Source organism: Notolabrus celidotus, chromosome 19 (assembly GCF_009762535.1).
Source record: "Notolabrus celidotus isolate fNotCel1 chromosome 19, fNotCel1.pri, whole genome shotgun sequence".
Lineage (NCBI taxonomy): Eukaryota > Metazoa > Chordata > Actinopteri > Labriformes > Labridae > Notolabrus > Notolabrus celidotus.
Window position 1 is genome coordinate 9,393,760 of NC_048290.1, and position 23,875 is coordinate 9,417,634.

Genomic DNA, 23,875 nt, shown 5'->3' on the forward strand with positions numbered 1-23,875 from the left:
TCTCTAAATTTCTTCACTTTCATATGTGAATACTGATATTAAGCATGCTTTAGTGGTTTCGTTTCAACTTTTATAAGTCTTCTTGGTGTGGTTTATAAGCCATTTATTGGTCCTCACCACACCCACACATGAGCTTTCATTGTTTTTTATATGCCAGCTATTTTTTGAAATTCTTGAGTGAAACAAATACATTTGTATTTATATTGTTCTATAATGTATGGACAAATCACAAACTAACTATGTGCATGTTTTAAAACCAGAAAGGCATTTATAGTTGATGTTTATGCAGATGCTCATTTACAGTCTGTTTCGTAACAAGCTTAAAACTCCTCTTTAAAGGTACAGTGTGGAGAATTTACCAACGTTTCTCAGATCAGACTTGGTGTAAATGGAAAATAATGTTTATAAGTATGTTTAAATTGTTGCATAATCACATGAATGTACAAAGATGTTTCGTTTTTGTAGCGAACCCCCTTCCATGGAGGCCGCCATGTTTCTACAGTAGCATAGAAAGGACAAACAACTATATATGGCATCCATGTTTTTTAGTATTTAGCTGAGAATGTGCTGGCTGTACGATGAATAAGAAGATCAAAAGAGGGCGGTTGCTGTTGTTGTGTGGGCAATCTTTGTATTAATATACATCTTTGACAGTCAAACCATTACAAATAGAGGAAAACTTGATGCATCACTGGAGCTTCTTTTCCTCAACGGTGACAGTTGCTTCATTGACGACAGGGGTAAGCAATATAGCCAAGTAGTCCCATTTCTACACACTGGAACTTCAATTTTTGAGGGTGAACATTTTTGGGCTTAAAAGCTATCCAAATAATAAAAAAAAGGTATTGACTGTTTTAGAGACACCATTATTCTGTATGACTTTGAATGCATTCAAGTACCTACCTAGTAAAAGCAGACTTGGAGGTTTCCTACTTTCTTTTGCCCTTTTTATAAAAGGACTAAAAGACAATCAGAACCAGTTCACAGTGTAGTGCCTCAAACTTGTGACTGTAATTTTGTGACAAAAAGCAGCTGATGTGTGTTAATATTATTTTCAGTCTAAGTAATAAATTGTATCCCTTTGTAAGAAAAATTCCAAAGCTAATGATCAAACTCCTCATAGATGTTTCAGTACATACACAGTACGTGCAGATCTCTGTTTTGTGCCTCGCGTGAGAAGTGTTTTTCTCGTCACTCATTGTCCTTCCAAAATTACATCTCTCTTGTCCTTAAACAACCCTCCCCTCTCCCTTCTGTTCGACTGAATCCCTCTGTCTATGTCGACCCACTATCACCTCAGCAAACTGCACAGTGGATTCTTTTTTAAACAAACAAAACACAAGCTTTACATTAACAAACAAATCCCAAGCTTTATATTTCCTGTGGGCTGCCAAACCGGCTCGGGGCCTCCACTGTTAAACTGTCAGCACTCAACCTTCAACTCCCGACGCTGAGCGTACACAACTTCACCTTCCTGCCTTCCTCTCTCTCTATCTCTCTCTCTCTCTCTCTCTCTCTCTCTCTCTCTCTCACATACACACACACTCCAGACATTACACAGGTATACACAAGCTGTCAAATGGAACCTAATGCCACCTATGGCAGGAAATTCAAGGTACTAAAAAGAGGGAAAAAAAACAAAGACACACATTTAACTGCATCATGTGAGGAAAGGTTACATTTGAACCATGGGGATATACTGTTGTAAACTTGGCATATGGCATCCAGGGCAGATATAGAGGTAGGAAAACAAAGCACTGTGGGAAATAAATTTCTCTACCCAGGTTGAGTTGCCCGTAATAGTCCAAGTTTTTCTAATCAGGTAGAGGGACATCCCTTTGGACAACCCTGCTGAGGCATTGTGCTGGCAGGAAGATGCATCATTTATTTATGAACACAGTTTTTTTTTATGGTTTGAGAGAGAGAGAAGGCTAAAATAGCCTACAATGGAACTAGGCGCATGTTCTTTAACACAGATTAGTGTTTAAAATTGGATTCTGGATTTCCTTTATGTGTATCCAAATGCTCATTCTCCAGTTATTACAAAGTGACAAGAGTGTTAGTAACAGCTACACTGAACTACGTCATTGAGATTCCCTGTCATGTTTCTTGCCACCAGGTTCTTTACACCTTGTGACAGAGACATTAATTGGTTGTGCTATTTCTTCAGTTATACAACCATAAAGCAAATGATCAGTATCCTTATGGTGGACTGAACACAAGCTACAGTCACTGATAGTTGTATTTTAAAAAACACAAAAAGGCTTTCCTGACATGAACAAAAACTAACCTTATATGTCACTGAGCTGAAAGTAATAGAATTGATCATTTGGTTAATTATTGGCATGCCTATCATCCTATGCACTCTACTTGCTGCCGGACATTGGTAGCGAAGACCAGAGAGACGATTTTGAAACTAGTGACGCACAAGCGTCTTTTGAATTTGAAGCATTTCAGTTTCCTAATCTCAAAAAAGTAGAGATGATAAAGGTGACATTCAAACAAAAAACAATATGAAGACACTGACAGACTACCCTGTCCTACGCATCAAGGGATACGAATATACGGGAACCAACTTGGCAAAGGTTTGAGAAGATGCAAGGAAAAAAACAAACCAAGCCAATAGACTCTAAAGGAAATGTTTACAGCCTCACTTCCCTGTAAAAAAGTGCAAGAGTTCAGGAGATCACAAGATGCATTGCTGAATAAATAGTCAAAGACAAACCAACATTTTCTGTGGTCACAAATGAAGGATTCGGATTGGTTAACATGTTGGAGCAGAAGTATAAATACCCATCATGACCAAACTTAAATCAAACACTATTATCAGCTCCCAACAAAGAGTCACACAGAGCTTTAAAATATCGTGGTAACCATCATACTGTAGACTTTGTGATATTATTGTATCATGAGATTTAGATATTGTTACATCCCTTATATCGACCCATATACAAGTTTCTTCCTTCAAAATATACTTGATAAAGGGACTTTCTCATATTCAGAGTCTAAGCTTTTGAATGCCTGTATTCGTTTACAACAGTGGACAATGCCACTTATCCGGGTCCGTACCCCTTATAACTGAAGCCAGCTGTTACTCACAACTACAGCGCCATGGGGATGAAAAATGGAGAGACACAGTGCCAAGTTAAACAACAACTAAGGTGGGTTTATGACACTGACTTGATGAAAGTGGTTATCAATGCAAGACAGACGTTAAACAACCAAGCTAAGAAATATGTTCTCACAGGGTGTGATGTCTGGAGATGTTGAGCCAAGAAAACTACAGGCACAAGGTCAAACAATGTCATAGCTCAACTTCCAATGGTAAACAAGCCATTCCTTATCAAACTTAAAACTTTTCAACAAACCTAATAGCTGCATCCTACATCTGCCAACTTTGGTGAGACAATCAGTGTTGGACCTCCCTTGGTTCCTCTCCAGAAGTGTTTGACACATTATCTCTGACAACCTAATAATGATGTGTTGTTTGGCAATTGGTTGCCCTTTTTGCACCGCAAAAAATTGTGTAAAGCGCGACGACAACGTTTCACGGATTAATGGCCTCCTGGATCCACGTCTGCCGTTCTGAGGTGGCTCGTGTGTGGTCTGATTATACTACCAAAAGAGTCCTTTTGCTGTGGCTCTGTCTCTCCCTGGGTCAGTACTTAGAACTAAGAATAGACCTGAGGGTGTTGACAGGCTCTTGGCTTGTGTCTTACTCTGATTCTGTTCTGTATTGACTGGTTGGTGTGCTGTGCCATCCTTCACCTGCTGCACCACAGGGTTGGTGAGCTCCGATGGCTTCAGTTGGCTCTGTGGAGAAGTCTTGAGTGGGGTGACCAATTTCTTTGGTTGTCTCTTCCACTGTGACAACATCATTTTCCTACGCAAAGCTTTCTCTTGCCAGGGTGTTAGGTAGACACTTTGCAACATCCCATTGGTGTCGCATTCAGAATCAAGTACAGACTTTTGTCTATGGTTTTGAACAAGTTATACATGAAATGGTCTGTTAAGGAGGCAAAAATCGTCAATGTCAGGAAATACATCACGACTACAATGCTGGTCTCCTTGGTGAAGGGCCTTTATTATTTGGTCCACCCATTGCCCATGAGTGCCACCCAAAGTCAACTTTATTGTTCTACAATAAAGTCACAAGAAGCTTTTTTTTTTAGTGTCTCATATTACTGCAAATGGGTGTTGATTGGAGTTTTGACATTGGAGTGCATCTTATTAGGAAGTGTCCCAATAAGATGCACTCCAATTTAAACTCCAAGGTTACTCTATGCGACTATTTGAGCACTGACACAGCATTGATATTTGGGAATAGGACCAGTTGGCCGACTGGACATAGTAGGAATCGTGGGGTGTTCATTTGAGTGATTTTTGTCAGGCTTGTAACTGGAACTTCATGTTTTATTGCCCTAAACTGCAAAACAGTGTAACTGTAGAAGAGAGCAATACTTTTCCATTCTAACCTGAGCCAGGACATTAACTTTATTATCATTCCCAATGTCACGTTAGCTATTTGGGATGAATCTCTTTGGTGAAGTTTGAGTAAAAATGTTATATCGGGAGGTTGACAAAGTAATAGAAAAACCTTTCATTCAACAACACAACAAAACATGCTGAGTATATTATTCCTCCAATTCATCTATGCATTTACTGCACAATACATGGATGTAGCCTTAGTGACGTCACACGTGGGTTTCTGAAGTGGAGTTTTAAAGCCAATTGTTGGTGAACGCCATGTTGGAAATGTTAACTCTACCAAATTTTCGGTCAACCTAACTACAGGCAAAGAGGTGGAGTAGAGGCTGGCTTTTAGCCTCCTTGCTAATAGCTTCAGTCTGCCCGTCTGTCAGTCAAGTCTGTCATGCCACTAATTATACATAACTTGTAATCTCAATATCAAAACTGATGAGTTATAAAAAAAAAATATTACCCCCAAAAGAGAAATTAGCTATATGGCCCAAAACATTTTTTTTGTACCATGCTTTAAACAAGTCTACATTTTGCTTTAAAGATTGGCTTTGCAAAACATCACTATTGCATTAGCCAGGAGTTCTGAGGAGCTTCAATTTAAGTTTTCCTTTTGTGTATTGTGAAAAATAGGAGAAAAATACAACCCTTAAGAAGGAAAATCATTGATTGTAATAGCTTTTATGAAGTCTTGGCAAAGTTGTTGGACTCTTCCTCTTTTCTAATAAAACAATGTGATCTGTCATTAGTAAATTAGTCGGTTTCAACCACTCCAATTGTTGCCCCACATTGCAAAGTGAGAAAAATCAACTTCAATTTAATACTTAAAAGCATTTTAAATCGATTTTTAGCCAGCACCATTTTTAACAAGAATAGTCCAGACCGCAAGAAGCTGTGTCAATGCCCTCTTAACACAGAGATCTCATTAACTCAAATGCTGCATAGCATTCAGTGATGAATGAAAAGGATGGCACCAAGAGATAGCAACCTTATCCTTATTACAATTATAGCACAAATCAATTGATGTGACTTAGAGGTTCAGTGTACACACATGAAGTACACACTTCCACATAAGGGACACAGAGGGAGTGTCGTGGTTATTGAGAGCTGGAGAGATAAAAAAAAAAAAATGAAACCAGAAAGTCTAGACCTGTGACGACAAGAGAGAGACGAACAATGTGTGAGTGAAGAGGCAAAAATGGGAAAGGAAGCAAAAAGAGAAAGGGAATGCAGAAAGCCCTTGGCCCCCTGCCTGCAATCTGCAATCTGCTGATGGCGAGGCTCGTGACGAGGAGGTGCACAGCGTCCATTTTTAGCGATGAGGTCATCTTTAATTAACAAAACAAAGAGAGTCAGCTGTGTCACTCCAATCTGTTATCTGCACCCATGCTCAAGGACACCGTTTATCTCCATATAATTCAATCTCTTTGAATGAGGGCTTATCGACGCATCAGGGGGCATTCTTGGTCTCAACCAATAATGGAACTGTTACATAAACAGGGGAGGGGGATACCACTGACCCTGATGGCAGCAGAAAAGGGGGGACATGAGGAGAGTGGAGAGGTATGAGGTATGTATAGCAGAGGAAGATCCACATGTCATGTATCAGAATAAGCCGTCTGCGTGCGCAATGGAGGAGGAAACAGAAACTAAAATAAGGGGCAGGGATCAAATGGCTAATCTGTTCTCAGTCCAACAGTGCCAGCATGAGGTGACATCACTGCTCAGTAACCCCCAGATCTGCTGCTGCTGCTGTCTGCATCCCTCCTTCATTCCTCTACACTCTTTTTCCTCCCCAGTCTTTTCTTCTCTGCCCATCCTCTCTCTGTTCTTCCCACTTCCCTGCACCTTTTTCCACAATCTTTTTTCTCACTTCATCGTTCCTGCCACCCTCCCTGCCCCGAGCCGTTCTTCGTACCACGGAATCAGGTGTTGTTCAGCAGTGACGCAACACCCAGAGCTTCACAGGTTTTTAATTAGAGTTAAGCGTGCGCATTTGTGTGAGAGTTGTGGGACGGGAAGCACAGTGTTACGCTGATGAACGCATTCACGCAAAAGTGTCACCTCAGCAAAAACTGTGATTTAAGGACAAGCCACCCAAATTAGAAGCTGACGAGACAATAGAGGGATTGTAAAAATGCGATAATGGAACCCAGAAGCATTCTCGATTCAGCCAACAAGGGAAACTTTTAGTTAAGCCTTCCTTTTGTTACACAAATTTCATAACATTTCTAGCACCTTCCATTGTTTTTCTGGGAACTCCCAGTGAGACAGACAGAAAACAGAACTGAAAGATGTCTGTCATCACTGGGTAGGTAAACCACTCATTATTTCCAATACAGTCACATTGACGGAACAATTCCAAGGTGTTCACTCACTTTCAAAGTAGATATTTGAATTGTGTAGTTTTATCACTTGGCTGTGGTTCCCTCACTAAAAGCAGGGCAGTTTCTTATTATTGGCCTAGCTATAAATGTCAAAAGAACATATGTTTAGAGGACTGTTTTTGAAATTTGATTCAAAGCACAGGTCAAACGTACTGGTCCTAAAAGTGCAGGCATTACCAGTTACACAACTTCTACATGCAAATCCTTATTTCTGGCCCATGAAAGGATTACATCTTCCAAATTTGGGACTTTCCAATTCCTTATATCATCCGCGATCCTCAGTATCTCCTTACATATCAGAGCTTGTTTGACCTATTGCCGTAGAGGAATGCTGAGCCCCCCTCACTAATACAACAGCACTGCCTGTTTTACTGGCTCTTCTGTGAATGCTGTCTCTGCCTTGGTGTGCCATCTAGAGGCCTGTGTGAAGCCCACTGGAGTCGATACATTCCCATCCATCACATATGTGGCTGAAATCAAAGGAGAATAGGAGATACACTGCACGAGTCCAGAACCTTTAATGGTAGGAGGAGCTACCCATAGTTCCATAGGATTGGTGAATTGTTGTGTATTAACAAATGAATAAAAAGAAAGTATGCAAAGGTTCAAATGTGGAGAATCGTATAAATTATGTATCCTTTCTCCTGGAACATGTTTCTATAACTGCAGCCCACATTGTGTACCAGACAAAACATAATGAAGTATTGTTTAAAGGCAGGGTTTCAATGATATGATCCTTTCCCTATACTGTCGGTCACTTGGTCGAAACATATTAATTGGCGGACATACCACCAGCCGGGTGTTCTTTACTTTTGCTCCATATCTTGAAATATGAGGCGCAAGGAGGCAGGGAGGGATAACATAGAGGTAAATTTTATGCTGGGGAATTTAGACACTGCTGATGGTAAAGGATGCCTTAGTGTTTATAGTACTATTTCACACAGTGTCTGCCATGCATGAGTGTTGCTGAGGAAGAGAATTTCATTGGTGGGTGTGAATAATGGGCATATGGGGGGAAAAACGCTCCTCCATCTCAAGCTTAATTGCTCTTATCTGCAAAGTAAGGCGCCAAAATTTACATTTGAATCGGCCTGCCAAACGTGAGTAGCTCAGCGCTTGAATGCCCCGTTTAGATGATGATGAACTGCTACCTGGGATGACCTCATCTTCACCTACGTTTCATGTCAGTGAGTCAGGGCCCCTCTTGCCTTACTGGCCTTGTTGGAACAGGTGATCCCTCTCTGTCTGCTCCATCTGTACATCTGGCACTCGCAGCGCTCAGTGTCTTCTGTGTGCACATGCAGGGCCTGGATCCTGGCAGTAACAACATTGTTCTCTATGTAAATGTGTGAGAGAAAGACAAGGCGGACAAGTGGAATGATAGTGTGAAAAATACCATCCACTGGCAACACAATGATAGTCCTCATCTCACCTTTTCCCAGTCATTTATCTGAGTGTATAATTTTTAGATTTAAACATGTGGGCAAGCATATTATGACAATGAAAGACCCAAACTCCATGATGGCATCATTGTACTCCATCTGTTTGATTGTTTTGGTTGCCATCAAAGTGGCCTGACCTTCAACTTTGCTACAAGGATGGGTCAATTTCTCCAAGATTAGGCAATCATCGGCTTGTGTGGTGTCTTACCAAGACACTACTTCAGGGGGTCCCCCCCATTTATAAATTAAATCTTCTCATTTTGTGTATGAAGGTTGAACTGGTATGCCTCAAGTCCAAGGTGAGTGTGTCCCCAGAGATTATTTTCCATCATAGAGACATGGCCACCATTGAAAAGACATTGAGCTGGCTCAACAGCGAAAGTTATCTCGTCTTTATTCTTTATTATTATTATTCTTCATTTATTTTTGTGGTTGCTGGTCTTCCTGGGGTCCACACAACAAATCAAAAATAATTAAACAATTATTTAAAACCACACAGTATTCATAAAACAATACATACGTCCACGTGCTGTGGATGTTTCAGACTCCAGCTGCTATGGACGTGCTGGACTCCAGTGGCAACAGCTACTACTATCCATCTCATCAATATCATTTATCTCTCTCTCTTAATCTACCAATCTAATCTTGTCTCTCTTTCCAAACCCAACTCGGTCGAGGCAGATGTGTCTAATGTGTGTCTGGTTCTGCTCAGGGATTCTGCCTGTTAAAAGGAAGCTTTTCCTTGCCCTTGTAACTAGTTAAATACTGGGAAGTGCAAAGGTCATGGTGGATTAAGATGAGATCAGGTTGAGTCTCAATAAAGATTGATTGATTCATTGATAACACAGTCTATGAGAAATTCATCAGTATGTGTTTTAGCAATTTTTTAAAAATGAAATCTGTTTTTGATCTGTCTTATGTTGGTCTAATTGTAGACGCTGATTAAACCTCTACATTTCAACCAGATGTCACCAGGCAGTCTGACTCTGACAGAAGGTTCATCACACGTTAACACACATTCATTTTTTTTGTACAATTGTCCAGCAAGCAGTCACTCTCTTGTGATTAACTGCCTACCTGAGTTTAACGATCAACTCTGGTGTGTGTCAGAATACTCACAGAAGACAAAGGTAATCTCACATAAGAAGCCTGTTGATACTGCTAATGCATGAAAGGTGTTATTTTGTGGCAATGACTGACTTGATATAGCTTTGGAATAGTCATGAAAGTAATATCAACAGGAAAGATACAGTTTAAAAAGATGCCACTTGTGCACATAATCAAAGGTAGTTCATGTTTCTCTCTCCCACAATTTACAACCATGTATATATGTTTCCAGATCTGGATGCTGATAGAGACACTGAGGGCAGCATATTGTCCATATAAAAAACAAGATATATGAACCGACGGCTCAGCCGGCCTCCTTGCACATCAAAGCAAGCAGGTCGATCCACCAGTCACTGTTGACTTCAGAGGGAAGATTTGTGAGTGACCAGAGAGAGGCCTTCTGGAGAAAACATGACTTCTTCTTTCTAAACAGCACTGATAAGTGGGGCAATCTAAGTGGTTAGGAGACAGGGGCCTTGTTGCTGATGTTTTGTACAGATGTGAGGGGTACGAGGTGATGTTGTAAAAGACATGACCCCTCTTAAGCTGTCCTCACACACAAAAACAGGGACAAAAGCAAGGCATGGGAGAAGTAGCGGCGAGACATGTCTACAAATGTAAAAGGGAAAAATGGAACCTTGTTTCTCAAATCAAGGTGACAACACAGTTAAGTCCAAACTGTTCGGGTCTATGTCAGCATTATGTTGTCAGTTTCTGTATTTTCTGCTAAGTACACACTCCCAAGCTGTCAAATACAGCAGCTTGGTTTTTGGACTTCAAAACAAGATGTGTTACTCTCGGGTCAGTTTGGCATCTGCTGGGTTCTGCGGTCGAGTAAACAAAACTTTAGAGCTGTCAACTAAGCAACATTCGGTTGGATTGAGGAAGTAATAAAAATTTGTATCAATGACTTTTGGAAACGCTTATAAACACTTGTTAACATTAAAAAAGCGGCTCAATTTTTTTAGTTACTCAAACTATTTTAACAGGGTAAGTTTGGGAAAAAGATAAATAAATACATAAGTACCTTTGCTAGTGACAAAACTACTCTATGCTGTGTAAGTACCTCAAAGGATGGAACTTTAAAGAAGTCAATCTCTTAAAAAAAAGTCAACACTGAAGAGTGAATAATGAAATCCAAGAGTAAAAACATCCATAAGATTTAGCAGCTCCATGCATTTGCTCTTGTTTTGCATCTGATTGTGGAAATGAGCTGTAAGCATCACCCCTCCCTCTGCTGCGTGGAGCTGTGTTGCTTACATCTGAGCTAAAATCTGTTTACATACGGATGATGAGCGAAGCGTGGAGGGGACAATTCTTATCAGTGTTTTTTGAAGCTGGTTCATGAATGTAATGCTAATTCCACAGTTCTTATCAATTTTTTTTTTATGGAGCTAGCTAACAAAGCTAATGTTGCATCTTGTCCTGATAAAAAACAATAATAATAACAAATCCACAACCTTACAACACAATGGCAACATATGTTGCTGTTGTGCTTTAGGCAGCTATTATAGAAATAATGACAGTAATGCCAAAGTTATATTAAAAAAACTTAATGTACAGATGCATTCTTTTTTGGTCACCTAGAGGTGGAATTGTTGTCATATTCACTGGAAAGCTTGAGCGCCATTCCTACCCATAGCTACAATGAGTTACCACCAACCCCTGACAGACAGTAAAAAACCTCATCTGACTGCACATGGATATTGCTGGTGGAGTTCGTGAGGCATATTTGCATAAAATGAGCTGAATTTTACCATATAATGGCTCATTTAAATTTGTGCAAACAGCACAGCCTGCTGCACAGTTTGGGATTCATTTAACCCTTTATTTGTTGGAATAATTAATCACCCTGAAACAGATCTCACACTTTATGCTCTCTATACCACACCTCTTGTACTTCACATGTACTATACTAATATTGTGTTATCATTATTATACTTGAGTACAGGGTCCAATTATGACCAAAAAGGGCCACCAATGACATCACGTTTTGCCTCTTTTGTTGTCAAATAGAGAGTGAGAACAGACCGCTTCATACAAGACCATCAGTGCAGAAACATAATTCTCATGTAATGTATTATGAGGCCATTGTGTCAAGAGCAATCAACCTGAGCAAGAAATGAGCAAACTGCAGGGAGAGGCTGACACAGCATTGGAATCAGTCAGCAAGCCAATATAGAGGATCCTTGCACCGTAATGATGGATGTTTAATTACATCAGAAGGTACATCAAAACAACACATTCAAAGTCTGACATGACTTTTCCTCTCAGCACCTTAATGCCCACTGCAAGAAAGTGTGCAGACCCATGTTATGAGCCGAGGCATGATATCATTTCTATAATTTACATCAAGCAAAAGATACTCACATTAGCAACATTTATGGATGTTAACTTAGGAGGAGATACCATTCACTGGCAAGTTTTTCAAGGACCCTATGATTGCATCCATTCATGCAGGAAGCTGCTACGGATGAAAAACCTGAGTCAAAAGGGCGGCACATTACATCATTTGAATTAGCTTATTAACATGGAAGAAACTGTCACCCAGCTTGTGGAAATAAAGTCACAGCATTCCAAAACAGATACAAGTCGTCATCTGATGTGATAACTGGGGTGATGATGGGGGATTTAGAGGTTCTCTTTTTCTCTCCTTAACCTCACTGTCTGAACTGCTGCTATACACTTATCAGCCGTAACATAGTGGCCACTGGTATGTGAAGTTAATAACACTGACTGTTTCTTTACAATGGCACCTCTCAGTGGGTGGGAAATTTTGACAGCAAGGGAACATTTTGTCCTCAAAGTCGATGTGTGTGAGAGCAGGAACAAGGGGAAGTGTGGGGATGTGAGGGACTTTGACAAGGGTCATATATTGATGGTTAGACATCAGTATCAGGGCATCTCCAAAGCTGCAGCTCCTGGGTAGTGTTCCCAGTTTGCAGTTGCCTCCCCAAAGCAGTCCAAGGGAAGAAAACCAATGAAGCGACAACAAGGTCATGGGTTACCAAGAGTCACTGATTGGTTTGGGGAGCGAAGACTGGCCCATGTGGTCCAACTCAACAGAAGGGCATCTGGAGCGAGTTGCTGAAAAAGTTTATGCTGGTTCTGATAGGAAGGTGTCAGAACACAGTGCATTGCAGTTTGTTGTGCGTAGCCAAATACCAGCCATGGTGCCCATCCAATTACAAAGAATGCCAACAATGGGCACGAAAGCATCAAAACTAATGGAAGGTGGCCTGGAGGAACACAAGAACAGGTTTAAAGTGTTGACTTGTGCTCCAAATCCCCCAGATCTCAATCCAATGGAGCATCTGTGGGATTTTTTTGACAATCAAGCAACCAAGTCCAATCTATAAAGGCCCTTCTTTGCTAATTAAAGGGCTTCTGATGATAACGCCAGATACAACAACACACGTTCTGAGGTCTTGTGAAGTCCATGTCTTGTCATATTGGGGCTGTATTGGCCGTAACCTGGCAAGAGGGGGGCCCACACAATATTGGGTGAAAGTATCATTGGAGTATTGGAGTTTACATGTGATCCACCTAACATTGGGCTTCTTGGAAAGCTCTGAAACAGCAGGATAAAGCAGGTAGGAAACAATGTTTTGTAAAGCAAGATGAATCTCTAGGATGAAGTCCCTCTTGTCATTAGAAAAGCCAGTTCTGTGGAAACCTTCAAGACAAAAACACAACCTATTCATCATACTTGTCAAATGACTGACCTTACCATTATTAACCTCAGGAAGGATACAGTATCTTCTCCTCTGCTAGTCTAGACAGCTTTGACATAGAAACATAGCTTTAGGAACCCAGAGAGAGCAGCATCCAAGCGTCTGCATCACCACGCTCACTCTCTGTCTGCCATCTGTATGAGTGTGCACATGGCTGAATGTGTGTGCTCAGAGTGTGTGACTCATGCTCAGCATGGTTGAGTGTGCGTGTGTTTGTGTGTGTGTGTGTGTGTGGCTGTCTGTTTATCTTTCCTCTCTCTCTCAGACACTAGCCCGAAGCACTGTTTCAACTTGGCAATGGATGTGGAAGCAGCCTCAGCTTCTATTGATGCCGGCGACGGCTGAATCCCATCCGCTGGACGCTTGGGCTGCCGTTATTACTGACGATGTAAGTGGATGGTCAAAGTCTCCACCACACCATCTGTGTCTCATCTGCCTTCTGATTTCAATGGCACAGTCCATGTAACTGTCCTTTGTACTTGTTTATCTCAGCCCATATTGCAGCCTGGGGATCTATTTTTTTATATTTACCCAGATTTTTTTTTTTCTAATTTGATATTTGTTTATTTCTTTCTAGGAAAATGGACTGACTTTAAATGCTCCAGATCCAACTCTGGAAGATATTGTTTGCACTGTGTTAGAAAATATCTAACATTAAACCAGCCTGGGGTTCAAAATGGGTTGCAAATGGTGCAATCTGATTGCATGAACATGGTGAAACAGGGAGGAGTACCCTTTATGTGCTTCATTTGCACTCAATAACGCATCAACTGTACAACTGCTTGTTTTCCATAATATACTCCCTGTAACACCTCATACTGCCATATATTGCCAAACACCGTCCTTGTCTAAGCTTTAGATGAGGATTTTCCTATGCCATGGTCTAGGTTGTCAAATTTGGTTCACTGTAAATAAGCCGAATAATCCTTTAGTGTGGACCCACCCTGAGATGTTGCTGAAGAAGGCTTGACTGCAAGCTCACTGGTTCAAATCAACACACAGTCTCTTGGAAAATATGATCAGGGAAAATGAAGGAGCAACACTTGCTTTCCAGAAAACCACCAAGATGCCCCCGAGCAAGGTATTTACCCATGTATTTATCCAAAAAGTGCTCCATTAGAGCTGCTCAGAGGCCAACAATAGAAGACTGGTTCACAAGGGAATGTGTGTGAAAGCTACAATGTGAACTACTAAGTGCAAAGCATCAAAGAATGATTGAGCTTTACAACTTGAGGTAGGTTAGTTACTTCGTTCAAGGTGTGCAGGAGGCCAAACTAGACTTTTATTATCACAGCTTTTGGTTCTGCTACACAGACTTTGACTTCCCTTCAATGTGCCTCATATGTTGGTCCTTAAATAAGAAGCCAGCAGTGGGTACGGGGAGTACAAATCCAATAATTTGAAAATAAGTCAGAGTAAGTGTGAGAAAATGACACTTCTCAAACGCTATGGCTTTTATTTGCTGAGTCCAGAGAACAAGATCTCATCGTTTTAAGAGGCCCCTATTATTTCATAAATCGACCCTTGTGGTGCCTTCCAAGTTTGTATCAGCAATCTTGATCCTGGCGTTTTTGGAGAACAATGAAGGTTTTGTGTGACTGCAGTTCAGAGTATTTGCAGTGGAAGTGGGAGCTACCCAGATACGTACCTATATGGTTCATGATATATGATGTTTCCACTGAGGCAGAGCTTAGAGTCTGCCAAAGTTTCCTGCCAATTAGCACCCACTACTTTTCTCAGAGAGGGTCATATACTGAACAAATATGTAGCAACCTATCCACTAAAGTTGTATTTGAGCTTCATCTTCGTACTATAAAACAAGTTGAGAGTAAACAAGACAGACATGACTAACGGTTAGAGATGGAGAGTGACAGACATAAAGGGAAGAGAGAAGACAAAAGACAAAGACAATGGCTTCTAATCTGTATTCTACTGTCTCTAATGACATGATTTATAGTGGTGACTGGCACATAGCACAGTGAGTCACCCACACCATCTGCCCCTTCCTAGCTCACCTCTGCCAGCATGCCTGTGTCTAACTGTCTGTACCCTCTCTTCCATTGCTGGTGCCCACGCTTTATCAGCACTCCTCCCAGGGGTGATGGATGGCCCTGTCCATACTTCCCAATGACTAAAGCCAGCTTCTTCCAGACCACCTCATTTTCTCTAATATTATTAAATTCCTTCCTATCACCCTTCCTCTGACTCACCCCCGGCCTCTTGTCACAACCATGACCACTTCCCTGAGCCCTACAGCACAATGGTCGGCACCATTTATGGCACTTGATAAATTGCCCGACGTCATCTTCTCCCATCCTCACTGAGTGCTCCTTCTTCTGTTCTGTATCCAGACCAAAAGTTTAACCTCATTTCCTCCAATTCTAACTTTAACTCTGTACGTCAACTCATCAAGCATCTTTATTATTTTATCTCTGAAAGGGATCTAACTCTGATGTCTGCTCTCATCCCCATTCCCATTTCATTTTGTAAATCAAAGAACACTTTTGGGAGGAGAAAACGCAGAAAAGATTGGACAAGGTGTTTTAGAGTATCTTGTTTCAGCTCCAATTTGATCTAAAGCATGGATCCTTATCAACTTCTGAGCAATATATAATGAAATGTTGGAAATAAGTTTCCTAAAATCATGAAATAATCTCAAATGACAATGAATTAGTCTGCTGGAAAACAGTGGATTGCTCCCTCTGTCGGGAGTGAGTCTTTGCTCCAAGGAGTTCTAGTATCTTGGATTCTTGTTCTCGAATGGGGATGAAATTACCATGAGATTGACAGATGGGTTGGTGCAGCATTAGTAGTAATGCAGATGCTGTATCAGACTGTCATGGTGAAGAGGGAGCTAAGCCTCAAGGCAAAGCTTTCAATCAACGAGTCGGTCTATGTCCCAATGCTTTGCCTCTGGTCATGAGCTTTGGGTAGTTGGCTGTCATGTATTTGGATGCATACCATTGGATGTTTCAGACTGTTTTTCAGTCTTCAACCAATTCTATTTAAACGTTGTCTGCTGTATGTTCTGCTCTGACCCTGATGAAGGCCACAACCCAAAACGCATTGGTCTGAGAATAAAGTTGTTGGAGTGTCATTGGAGTTTTGATCCCGTCAGACTTCCCTTCCCTCTCTGTGCACCACAAAGTAGATGAAGTTGTGCCAGAATCCTTCACTCTGCATCTTTGGGTAGTTACCGAAAGAATGACATTGTGAACACAAGCAGCTGAAATAAGTTTCCTTCGAAAGGTAGCTAGTCTAAGCCTTAGAGATAAAGTCAGCTTGGAGTAGAGCTATTACTCTACATCTACCAGGGTGGTTCCAATCCCAGTGGTTTGGTCATCTGATCAGGACGCCTGAACCACTGAATGTCTCCCTTAGAGAGCTTGCTGAAGGAATTACTAATCCCATTTAGCCCGGGAAACCCTCAGAATCCTTCAGCTGGATTTGGAAAACAACACTGAGAGAGGGATGCTTAGCCTACTGCCACCGAGGCCTGACCCCAGATAAGCAGAAGGAAATGAATGGATGGACAATTAGTTATTAACATCTATCTCTTTATGTAAAGCAGGTACTTCTTCTGTTTAAAGCTTCAGTGAGAAGCTTTCAGTTTGTGTTGGACAACATGGTACGTTCTATCTCCTTGCTTATCTTGCCTTTTCTATAGGGAAAAATCTCCTCCGGCTGTCTTTCAACAGTCAAACATATCACTCACCATTTATCTCAAAAGGCTAACTAGGCAGGTTGCAAGCTTTCAATTGATTTACCTGTCACCTTCCATGTGTCACTGTTTACAGGCATTAGAAATTACAGTCAAACTGCTGGAGAATAAATTAAACTTGCCAGGCATAAGCATTCATTTCAGTATGTTTCATAACCAGCCAAAAAATCCTCACAGGAGCTTTAAAGTTCACGAGGCTGCCAAAATCAGAGCTGAAACCTTAAAAACTTGATGGAATTCAAGCCAACAGACATGCTCAATTCATGTTAGCTGCATATCTGAATCGATACATATTAAACCAATCAATTGGAGTTCAGTATTCTTACCTGTGTAGATCTCTGCCTCTGAGGGATCCTCCACCCGTTTATGCTGGATGATGTAGTCAGCAACTTTGCAGCCAATCAGAGGCTCCACGTCCATCCACTCCAGGGCCACCATTGTGCTCGAGGGCTCCAGGTAAGGGGCTAAACGCAAACTATCACAGCAACAAAAAGAAGACAAGGTTTAAAACATAGAAGTAAGATCATTAACAATATGAACAAAAGGCTAGCTCAAGTGCTTTTCATCATCTGTAATTTCAAATTATTAATGAGTGTGAATGTGTCCTATTACTAAATGGATTTTTGTTTTAGGATAGAGAGTATCACACCTCCACCAAAATATATGACTGGACAACAGGACGGCTAAAAACAGCTTCAAACGAAACAGCATTCCAAAGCCACCTGTTCTCCAGCAGTGTTCCATGAGCAATTTTTCCTCTTTAATCCTTCAGAAGAGATAAAAGAACTGTATTTCCATTTTGCCTGCCCTCTAGCTGTGTCTGTGACAATGGCTAAGAGAGTGTTTTACCCAGCTGTCATAAAGAGCGTGCTGCTCGGCTCCATTCTCATGGCCTTACACTTCAGCGCAGACTCGAGTCGGAGATTTGGCTTCTGCAGTGACTCTTTGCTTGCCCTTTTCGTGCCAGCAAGCATAAGCCCAGGGAAAGCCTGACCAAAACTCTGGTTGTGGCACCAGGCCCTTCCTCTCCAATTACAAAACCACAGGCCACAAAAACAATACCAAAACTGCCATAAAAGCCCTTCAAACTGTTTGTGCAATACTTGTGGAGCATAATCTAAGTCTCAAGTATACTTGTGAGTGTCCCTAATACCAGTACTTTTGGTAAATTATTGCAAAGGATTTAAGACCAATTTCAACACAAGGAGCATTTAGTAACTGTTATGTAGATATTGATAATATCTCGTGATATTTATCAGCAGATTTTTAGGACTTTGTGTCAAAAGCTGAGGTTTTGATGTTAATACTTGATCTGGGATTCATTACATAATAAATCTTTGTGTGTTTAAACCATAGACTGCGTATTAAAATAGACGCCAAGTGAGATCTTTTATTGAGGCCAAAAGATTTGGAGCTCCCTCTGCTGGCTGGCTGCAGTATAGGTCATAAGCCCCACCCACTGTTAAGTTAACGGAGGGAAAAGAGGCCAAACTATAACATTGAAATACACGTCAAATATATTTTTCTCAATCATGGTTTCTATCCTTATAGCTAGTCTCATTATGCTGACTCATGTCTAAGCGCTAATTTTTTGCCTGTTGCAACACAGTCCATATACAGTAGCTAACATAATCCATGTTAGCTAACAACATATTTTGGGTGGATGTTAACATGGCAGCTAGGGGGCTGATCACATTTCAGGGGGCCCAGGTCACCCCTGGCAACCCCTCAAGGCACGCCCCTACACATGATGTGAAATTTGTTGAATATACACAGTTAGAATCTTTATATCTCACTAAAGCTGATAGTGTGGGGCAAAACATTGCTAAGAGTCACACAGTGGATGCAAATAAAGGAATGGACCTATAATTTTTTCCTGCCAAAACAATATATTTCATCCTTGCCTATAGCTATGCTTGTATTCTTGTGTAGTGCCCAATAAATGTTGCTGCAGGCTCATTCTCAAAGACAAACTGCTTAAAAGCTTTTTTTACTTTCATTCTTAAATTAATCGGCTTCGTTGTAGCCTAATCCTCAGAAGCATTGCCCTTTCAAAGTCCTGTTTCTCTTAAAAAGTTCTCAGGGTAACAATGGCTAGGGCCGATGACTCACAAAAATCCTCAAGAGTACTATTAGGACACCTTGAATGAGAGCATGTTCCTTTCAGAGGAGTGTAAGAGCCGACTGACAGCTATTACAACTTTGGGGACTGTGCTTGTGTCTACAAGTTTCTCGAGTGCCCCAGGAGTCAGCGGGGACAGGTAAGTGTGTATGCATGTGCGTGTCCACGTGCGTTTGTGAGTGCGCCTGTGGTGCATCAGAGCATGCATCCATGAAATCTCTCTTGTGCATGAATCCCTAGGTGTCATGGTGTCACCTCACACTTACATTGGCTGCCTGAGGGGACTGCAGTTAGGCAGGCCGTCTTTGCTGAAGGCACTCAGGTCACAGCGACACCAGTTATCAATGACATCGCCCTTTCCGGCACACCAGTATGAGCTCATTGTGGCGCTCTTGAAGGCCTGTAAAGGGTAACAGGTGAGAGAAATGCAATTATCCCTTGGATCATGTGCTTCCTGTCCATCTATGATAACCCAACCCCCCATGTCAGCCCACCATCTCAACCAGTGCCCCCCCCCCACACACACACAGACACACATCCTTATACATCTGTCTATTCTATATTGTTTTGTTCTTGTCTTAAAACAGCCCAACATTAATATCCTATTCATAAAGCAGTCCCCACTTTGCAAATAGGTCCTCCTTTTGAGAGTCTAGAATCCAACACCGGCCTCACAAAGACAGAAGTACAAGTACACACCCACCCCCACACACACACATACACACCTACAGAGTGACCTTTTTATACCCGCCGTTCCCAATTACCGGGAGGCAGGAACATCTCACTAACATCGACAGGCTTACACTGTGATATCATAGATGCACTGTTACTTTTATGATGGAGGTGTGAAAGCTGTGACACTCCCCACCTCCTCCATTCTTTGCGTATGCCTGTGTGTGTGTGTGTGTGTGTGTGTGTGTGTGTAGGTGTGCGTGTGTGTGTGTGTGTGTGTGTGTGTGGGTAAGGATCAGTCGGCAGTGCTGTCGGCCTGAAAGGCGGGTAGAGGAGGGGGGAATGTTAGGAGATGACATCATCTCCTAACATCTCCTTGTGCTGCTTCATTAACGGGTGAAAGAAAAATCAAAGGCAGAAGCTCAGTCATCCTCTAAAAGGCAGCAAAATGCCAATATAACCGTCAAAGCAATAAAGTATAATGTCAGGGCTTTCCCTAAAGCCACAGGCATGATAGAGAGTGAGTTCAAGGGAGTTCGCAAGCACTCTGGCTCCCCCTGTCACACTATGGATCAATGGAGCACTCAGTTATTTATGTGCTCTAACTGGTTGGCAGTGCTGCCTCATGCAGGCAACTTTGGAGATACAGTTGATCATAGTCACAAAAATAGGACACTGGAAACACGCAGGAACATTATCACTGCGTACCAGGCATCCGACGGAAAGCATAGAGAAGCCACTCCTTTTGTTCCAGCACACCGTGACATTCACTTATCCGAATGCAAAGGAACTGATGAGACCACACACATCTTTAAGACAACCGCACACATTCTGGTCAATGCGAAATAAAAGCACTCAAACAAACGCTCCAATTAAAGATTGATTTCCACAGTTGGTTGTTTCATTTCGCTGGAAAGATGCCGAGGAATATTTCTGCAGCGTGTTGATTAGTGAGAGTGACATTTGAGATGACTTCGAGGCATAGCCCTGACCAGAAAGAGAGGCAGTTTAGCCAAAGACAGAGTCAGGGTATGCCCTTCAGAAGCTGATGTTAGCATTTCCACAACACTGCATTGTTAGCTGTAATGGAGGCTCAACAGCCTTTCATGGGAACTGACTTCTTTCAGTACAACTTGCTCTCACTCTAGGCGAAGGATCTGGGGAGTGAAAGTGACCTAAATGGGTAGCAGAGGAAGACAGAGGGAGAGAAATAAAGAATGAGCAAAGGAAATGGGACTGTAAAAAATCAACAAGGAGGCAGACGTGTGAAAAAAGGAGACTCCAAACTCTCTTAGCAGTCATCACCTTGCCACAAGGCAAGATCAGGATCCTTCAGCATTCAGAGCTTGCCTTTTTTATCCTCCAGTTAAAACACTTCTAAATGAGCATGCAAAGGGAACAGTTATTAAAGGGGCAAGGTAAGCACTGTAATCCACGGCCATATGATAACCCCCTGGAAATCCAAAAAAGAGGAAAAAGGTAATTACATTTCTCCCCTCGTGCTTGAACCCATGTGGCTAACTGCTGCCAGAAAACAACAGCAGCAGGGGTCTTGCCACCTCATGTCGATGGGATGCAGGCCACAGACAAAGAAAAAAAAACGTAGACTTGAGGCCCAGGCACGCACATCGACTGGACAAATATGAGAAATGAGAAGTGACCAGCGCTGCTAGGGGGCAAAAGAGAGAGCGACCGCAGGATGGCCGAGTTTACTATCACCGAATTCCTAGAAAAACCCCATATGGGTCTGTGCGCTTGATTGCACGGCCGCACATGTGAAAAATAGACAAAGCGATTACCGCCGTGTTTATGTTTGAAGAGAAATGCAAGCCAGTCTCTACTGGGTAAACAGGGAATCTAATTGTGGTTTTCGAGACTGAGGTGGGGGTTGTGCGAGGGGCACGGGAGGTAACAGAGATGAGGATTTGGAGAAAAACAAGAAAAAGTGATATCACACTAATGCATTTAAGGTGATAATATGTCAAAGGTGTATCCTGCTGCTGCTGCTGCTGCTGGTTAGAAAAAAATGCTAGGGCCAGTAAGGAGAATCCTTTAAGTGAGATGTGCAGACACTCTGGAAAGCCCAGGAGAGAGGAGTTCTGTTTTTAATGCAGTTACACAGATAAGCCTAAGCTGGAAAAAAGTGAAGGATACCCTACACTGTATTGATTAACCACAGATCATGCATTTCCCAGAACACTATAGATCCATATGCATTCAGTGGAAGGGTAAAGACACACATTATCCATGGTGTTTCATATCAGAAAATCAGGTGTTTTGACAAAGAAGTTCCAGCCTGAGCTTTGACTGTAACAGAGTCAGACAGTAATGATGAATTAACGTTTCACATCATGAACTTCTGATACACCTTTTTGGTTACAATGACACATACTTCTACCATTTCACAGATACTTCTCAATTCATCTCAATTGACCTTTTCAATACTGAGCAAATTGAGCCATAATGTATTTAAACAGAAGACAACATCACTGAACAGCAAGGCCACTGACTGAGCATCAGCAACAACTCAAGCCGCAGATTCCAGGCCTTTACATCATTCAGGCCCTGCAGACTCACTGGCACCAAAATACTGTTTGGACCTTTCACTTTCGTAGAAGCTTGTCATGACTTACAAGAAGTGAACAGAGGCCATTGTGACCTCTTCAATCTATTAATCTGTTTGTCTAGTCTAAGCCGACCATATTACTGTCCGTCTTCAAAGGCTAATAGATGAAAACACTGGCCAGCTGGCCCGCAGTATTGATTTATCAGATGATCACGAGTGGTGGTAAAGAGTCTAAGTCAGCACACACAGGACACCATCAATAGTGACCTAAGTGTCTATGTCTTTCTGTGTGTGTGTGTCTGAGTGTGTGTGTCTGTGCATTTATGTATCCTTTCCAATCATTCAGGGCTAATGGTGTTAACAAAGGAACCAATGGGCTGCTTCTAGGAACCACGTCACAAGTAGTATTTCCAGGAAATAGGACACAGGGGGCAGCTGGAGGGTTGGTTCACCCAGAGGTTGATGGGGGATTGCCATATCATTGGAGAACCCTCACACAGGTATTGGTTTTGTGGGCGTCTAACTGTCTTCGAGGATGTTTTAACCTTGACCTCCCGACCTAACTACGTTGACTAATCTGTTTCCATTATATATTGAAAGAAAACCTGCGTCAACAATACCAGGACTTATATAAATATAAAACTATACAGAAAAACTCCCGAATGATCAATGTCAGTTGAAATTAATGAGAAAACATTTCTCCTTGACACAAGCTTGCTAACTGCTTAGCTAACACACACGCAGGTTAGGACATCTTCCTTTGAAAAATCTAAAATTACTCAATCTCATCATACTCTGCCCGTAATGTCCTACATCTTCAACACTTAACTCACCAAACTGTTTTTGGAATCACTTCAGCCTTTGAGTCATTCCTTGCTAATCTCTATCGCCAGATTTAGAATAAAAATGCACAATTTGTAGCCTAACACATCATCTTTTGGTGTCAAAAGTGATCTGCTTCTAGTTTATAGTCTGACAAGTATTGTCCAGTTGCATTTCAGCCTTGGCTTTATGCATTTAACAGTCCATAAACAATGAGTTGCTTTTATTCAAAGTATGACAGCAAGTTAACAGTTCCCAGTCCTCCAATAAGCACAGGGTGTACGTTTTTTTTGACAGTCATTGTAGAATTTACGCTTAGCAAAACTGCAACAAAGCTAAATCTCCATAATCAAAATCAATACAGGCAGACATTCAGGCACAAATTGGGACCACAATTCGCAAAAACAGAATATGCTTAGTCATACCGCTAGCTTACAGGTCTGGTAGCTGTCAATTGCCTGAATTCAAAAGTGCTTAAACAAATAAACTGAAGAAATGTATTCTGCCTTTTTCTATGACATCTACAAGTCAAAATTACACACTTACAAACAAATAGTGTTCAAGAAAACAATGCTAAAGATATTTTTTGCTCAAAGGGAAGCATTGAGGAAACATAACTCATTATTTGCCAATGTCACTAATTGTTTAGGGAGGGAGTAGTTGAAAAACTGAGCTTAAGTGTATCAATGGACAGAACAGTCCATGTTGATAACAAAAGAACCAATACACCATACCAACTCTCTTCACCAGTCAATTCAGCTTGCTAGAAAATTCAACACCAGTTCTCAAACATTCGCCCTCAACTCTGACCCTATTTTTTCTT

The 23,875-nt window shown here is 41.6% G+C and overlaps 1 protein-coding gene across 1 annotated transcript in view; it reads right to left on the reverse strand.

Moving 5' to 3' along the window:
• LOC117830879 (astrotactin-2-like) overlaps positions 1 to 23,875 on the reverse strand; it is a 484,162-nt gene that overhangs the window by 24,435 nt on the left and 435,852 nt on the right. The window contains exons 19-20 of the mRNA XM_034709203.1: positions 19,259 to 19,392; positions 17,197 to 17,345 (exon numbers count right to left, since the gene is read on the reverse strand). Coding sequence (XP_034565094.1) covers positions 17,197 to 17,345; positions 19,259 to 19,392 — 283 coding nt within the window. The remainder of the gene's footprint in view (positions 1 to 17,196; positions 17,346 to 19,258; positions 19,393 to 23,875) is intronic.